Raw genomic sequence first — 5,400 nt, 5'->3', positions numbered from 1 at the left:
AGTGCAAAATATACACAAGACTTTTTTTAAAAAATAATATTTGTAAAGAACAGAAAGAAATATTGTTTAACTGTCATTTTAATGTCTAACAGTAAATGGTGGTTGGTCGCCATTCGAGATTATGTTATTTACATCTTTCTGCATCGATTATACCTCCATTAAAACCATAGTGGGTATTTTAACTATATTGTTAAAGATTATGAACATATGCCTAGGTTCATATACATAAAAATTAAAATGATTCATACCAAAGACATTATTAAGAAGTAGTTATAGTAGTATTTTATTTCATATATTTAATACTAATAAAACCATGACTTTCACACTATTCTTTAAATACTGCTCACCAAAATGACTTGTAAATTTTATACTTTCAAAACAAAGAGCCCTTTTTCCTTGCCAGCTAACATTCCCTTGCAGAAAAACTTGATTTAGGCTTCTCATCCTAAGTCAAATACTGAGTGTTGTCATAGCTGAAGATAATAGTTTCTGATATCACCTAATCTGATCCCAAGAGTTCGAAACAATTAATATTTAGGTAAATTTAATGTACTACTCTGTAGCTAAAATTTCAGTACAAATCCTCAAGATGTTTTTAGTAATTGCATTTAGAGATTATTACATTCTAATTTGAAGTTAACTCCTGTATGAACAGCTGGCATAAGGTGAGTTCTCTAGTCTCTCCTTCAGAAATTAAAAATCTTTTCAATTAAGCAAAATATTATTCCCCAAAAAACAAATTTCTGTATATTAATGAACAATTACAATGTAATATCGATGTGTATGGAAAACCAGTTAAGAAAATGCCCTTGCTTGTTATATTTTATAACAATCAAGCAGAAACAAAAACCAAAGATGATTTAAGAATTACTTGGAGACTCGATCATAGAAAAAAATACTCAACAAAAAATAATAGCATTGAGTCACTTTTTAAAAAATTACCATCAACATAAGGAGCAAACATTTATATGTGCCCGAACACACAATCCAAGAATTAGTTGAAAACACTTCTTAACTAGAAACTCAATATGTAGTCTTTGACTGAGAGATATATTAAGCATATGCTAACCTTCCATCCAAGCTCTAAATTTCTCTACGTTTTGACACTAGAAGTGACCCATTGTTTTCATAATCTTTTATTCTCAGTGCTTTCAGAACTTGAGAATGGGAGAAAGAACCAACTGTGAATGCACTATTGATAATATACAAAAAAGAGCCTGCCCTCCAAGGGGGCTAATTCAATCCCAGAAACTGATGTTACTAGTTTTTGCCTATGAATTACTTTTGATTGGCTAGTTTCACATGGTAGCTTCTATCCTTAGAATAAAATGGATTACCCACTCATTTCAGAATATAAAATAAATTACAAATAAACCCAAGAAGAACTAGCACAATAGCTTTCACTCCCCCATTAAATGGTGAATTTGAAGTCAGAGTGGTGTGTGGGAATTCTGTTTTAACTTAATTTTTTTTGATGTGGAAAATATATTTTGTCAAGGGAAGAAAAATTACCCCCAAAGCCATGATAAGATATAATAGTAAACCATTGAATTTAATAATAGTAGAAGAAACTAGAAACCTTGATTCATCATCATCATAGTAAGATTTGTGAAGCAGTCTTAAAATTAAGAACAAAGGTTATTGCTTCATAGGTTACAATTGGAAACAACTCAAAAAAAGTGCTCATTAAAGATACAAAAGCAACAAGAAAATAATAAGAATGAAAAGAGACCAATTAAAGAAAGCATATACATTGAATATAAAAAAGAATGCCCTGAATTATATTTATTTGCATTAAGTTCCAAAGAATATTGCTAATTCACCTAGCTTCTGAAGTTAATGTAATAGAACATAACAACTATTGATTGTTTCTACTTGAAAAACTTAAGTACTAATAAATCATCTAGTTAACATATAAAAATGCTTTGGCTATTTTACATTCCAAAACAATTATATTTTTAATATCATCAACTGGTTATCAAATCTAAGCCACCCTTTAATGAAAGAGATTTGATGCATCTAAATATACAAATATATTATTTCATTCATCCTTCTGCATTACATCACATTATAGTACACAATATTGTTTTATTCACATATATATTATTTTTCTGTCAATTTGATATTACTTTAAAAAATCTGATTTTTTATTCTAATAATTGTAACGTATTTCCTTCTACAAAACAGTAACTTAAATGTTAAAGGATATCAAAGTGCCTTAGCAAGTGAAATTTATTATTTTTATATTTTCTTACAGAAAATTACCTTTAAAAGAAGAGAATGGGAAAGAAGTCTTAAATCCAGAAACTATAGAAATTAAGGTTTCTAATGACATCCAATCAAAAGAAGACGACAGCAAAGCATAACATGAAGATTACAGAAGCTTGAACAATGCTACAAAAAGCATTTGGATTTCGGTGACCCTATGACCAAAACTATTCCATTGACCTTAATTTCTTGGGAAACTTCTAGCTTGGAATAGCTTGTACACATATACATATGATCAAATATTGCCCATGGTCTGTTTCCTTTTGTCGTTGTTGTTGTTGTTATTGTTGTTGTTTATTTTGTTAAGAATTTCAATATAGAGACCTGAATGGCACCAATGCTTGGGTATCAATTTGACTCCATGATTGAAGTCCTGTGATTTATTATATGGCTAAAGTGCTCTACTTCTTAAGAACTATATTTCATACCACAACCTCTCCAACAAGTAGGGGTTTTAGAAACAACAAAACAAAACAAAAGCTTTGTGAACCTAATGTATAAGAAAGCCCTGCATGTTTTTTAATTCTATCTTGGCGAATAGATTATTAAAGTAGATTTCAGTTTAAGATAAAAATACTTAATAAAAGGTTACACTTTTTATCAGAAGAATTTCAGGGAATCCAGGCTTGATGGAGCCAGCTATCTTTATCAGATATTAAAAATTGAGAGAAACTTTGGAAAACTCTTTTTAAGTTATAATTACAGTCTATTTGAACATCGATTTTCAATCAAAATTGTTACCCATTTGAATGAATATTAGCTGTGTGTAAAATTAGATTAGAAAGATTCCGTAAATCTTTATCTCTTTATATATGCCATATTCACTCACAATGGATTACACAAAACAATAAATGTATTGCAAATGAAAATAATAATATTGATTTCTGCCCTCAGCTTCAAATAAAGTAAATTGAAATGGGAACGATATTAATGTTGTCTTGATATATTTATAAATATGTGATTATCTTTTACTTTTAAATAGTTTTAGCAAAAATCAGGTCTTTAGTGTTCAAATACTTCAAACCATATCTTCAGATACATTTTCTGCTATTGTTTTTGATAATCTTTGTTTAAAAATTCATTTTTCAAGCATTATAGATCAATCATTAAATATTATTGGCTAATGGAAATTAAAATCCTTAGTTTGTTTAAATTAAAGAGAAATCAACATTTAAACATGCCATAAAAGTGTCAATGATAAACAATTGAATTGCCACTATCTGTTTTTATTCTGGATGTTGTAGCTAGAAGTCATTTTAAGATTTTGATAAACAACTTCAGTTGAAGAAATTCCTTAACTATTCAACACAAACTTTCTAATATTACTCGTTAGGGCCTATACCCGAATAAAATACTTATGAACTTCCAAGCTATGCAAGCTCCCAGAGGTAAAAGACTGAAACAAGATTTTCACTTATATGTAAGGTAAAAAAAATTGTATTTATGATAATAAATATATATACCAATTGGGAGCAGGTTTTAGATTATTTCTTACCCTAGAGAGCCAAAGGTTTCTTTAGGCCCTGTCACATTCATAAACTTTAGAGTTTCGGATGGTATCATAGCTCAGATATTGACTGGGTTGAGAGTGTACTCCAAAAGAATATTAGAGGAAAGTTTTAACAGTGCAGAATGACCTGCTTTAGGGTGTCTCCCTCTAGAGACAATTTGATGAATATTAAATGTAATATAATGCCACTTATTAACACTTTTATGTAAAAAGTGCTTGAGACTGTCAGCCAAGGAGAGACAGCTAATTTTACAACATCTTGGTTATCAGCAAGACAGAAGGTACCATCTGCATGTTCAGGCACTAAATCTCCAGTGTCACCGCCAGAATTTACAGGGTCATAATGTAGGAATCTCTCCTTGCTATCCTTTCTGGCATATTCTGAAGAAAAGAAAGGAATTCCTGTGCCTACCTAAGAATTTTAGTAGGAATTATCCAACTGGTCTTTTTGATGGATTTGTTGCTGTTTAAGCTATGTTTGGTCTCATCATCTGTTTGCTTTATTTTACTGTTTTTTCACCTTTTGTATCAATGTGCTAAACTAGTCAAAATACTTGAATTAGTTTGTGCAAAGTAAATGAGCTTAGTAAAGTATCTATGAAGCAATAGTCATGAATGCTAATTTTTCTTGAATAGGGCTACCTGGTTTTTAACTAATGATGGTGAAAGAATTAGGAAAACCTAGAAAGCAATTTAGCATGTTTACTATTGTTATATTTGTGCTATACTTCAAGAGCAGTCATAATAAAGAATAAATATTTTTGTGTTTTTTTGGTTTGAAAGCTATGTTTCTCTAATTTTTTGGACTTTTTACATAAAGAAATTTAGTTAAATATTATATATATTACACATATATATATAATGTTGAATTTATTGCCACTAATATGGATTAATGATCTGAAATTAACAGGTAATCTGGGACTAATTGTAGAGAGACTGTTTCAAGTGCACTGTTTCAATTGTCCGAGTGGTCCTTATCTCTTGTCCTTGAAAAGTATGCCATACAGGAGCAAGGTGATACTGTGATAAACTTTTTTTTTTTTTCATTTTTATGGAATGCTCCAAATTACTCTATTTGTAAAAATTTCCATATGAGATGGATTTTAGTAAATTGTAAAATGTGAATAGGACTGAAATCATCTGTTTCTTATTTTTCATTCTTAATCTAGATTAAACATATCCATATAACTGTATAAATGTTACTTTTACTGTCTGAGAGTATTTTTAAGTGTTAGTATAAAACATTAAAAAAGTTAGCTGAATATAAGTACTGTTAAATAATCTGAACCTACGGTACTTTAAAGAAAGAGTGAAGATAACTAAAAATATTGATATTTCTTGATAGGTTATGTGCAATTAGGCAATGACAATCTATATTTAATAACATGAGGAAAGAGTAATATCAGCATTTTAGCACATATTTTGCTTTTATAACTGGCACAAATTAATATGTTAATGTATTTTGCAATGATTTGCAAAGAACTTTAATTAAGAATTGTGATTTCTAAAGATTTATTTATTATTTTCATAAACATATTACCATTCTATTGATACTAATGTCTAACATTAATGTAATACTTTTTCTTTATTTTTAGTATTAATACCTACATGAACATTTTTCA

At 29.1% G+C, this 5,400-nt stretch overlaps 1 protein-coding gene across 1 annotated transcript in view; it reads left to right on the top strand.

The window, feature by feature from the left end:
• Nucleotides 1-3,195, top strand: part of NCAM2 (neural cell adhesion molecule 2) — a 445,018-nt gene extending 441,823 nt beyond the window's left edge. Inside the window, exon 18 of the mRNA XM_011358219.2 lies at nucleotides 2,258-3,195. Within this exon, the coding sequence (XP_011356521.1) occupies nucleotides 2,258-2,366 (109 nt within the window). The 3' untranslated portion in view covers nucleotides 2,367-3,195. The remainder of the gene's footprint in view (nucleotides 1-2,257) is intronic.
• Nucleotides 3,196-5,400: the final 2,205 nt, after the last annotated feature.

The sequence above is a fragment of the Pteropus vampyrus genome, unplaced genomic scaffold, assembly GCF_000151845.1.
Source record: "Pteropus vampyrus isolate Shadow unplaced genomic scaffold, Pvam_2.0 Scaffold38, whole genome shotgun sequence".
Taxonomy (NCBI): domain Eukaryota; kingdom Metazoa; phylum Chordata; class Mammalia; order Chiroptera; family Pteropodidae; genus Pteropus; species Pteropus vampyrus.
The sequence above is the reverse complement of the archived record's forward strand: the minus strand, read 5'-3'. Positions and strand labels throughout refer to the sequence as shown.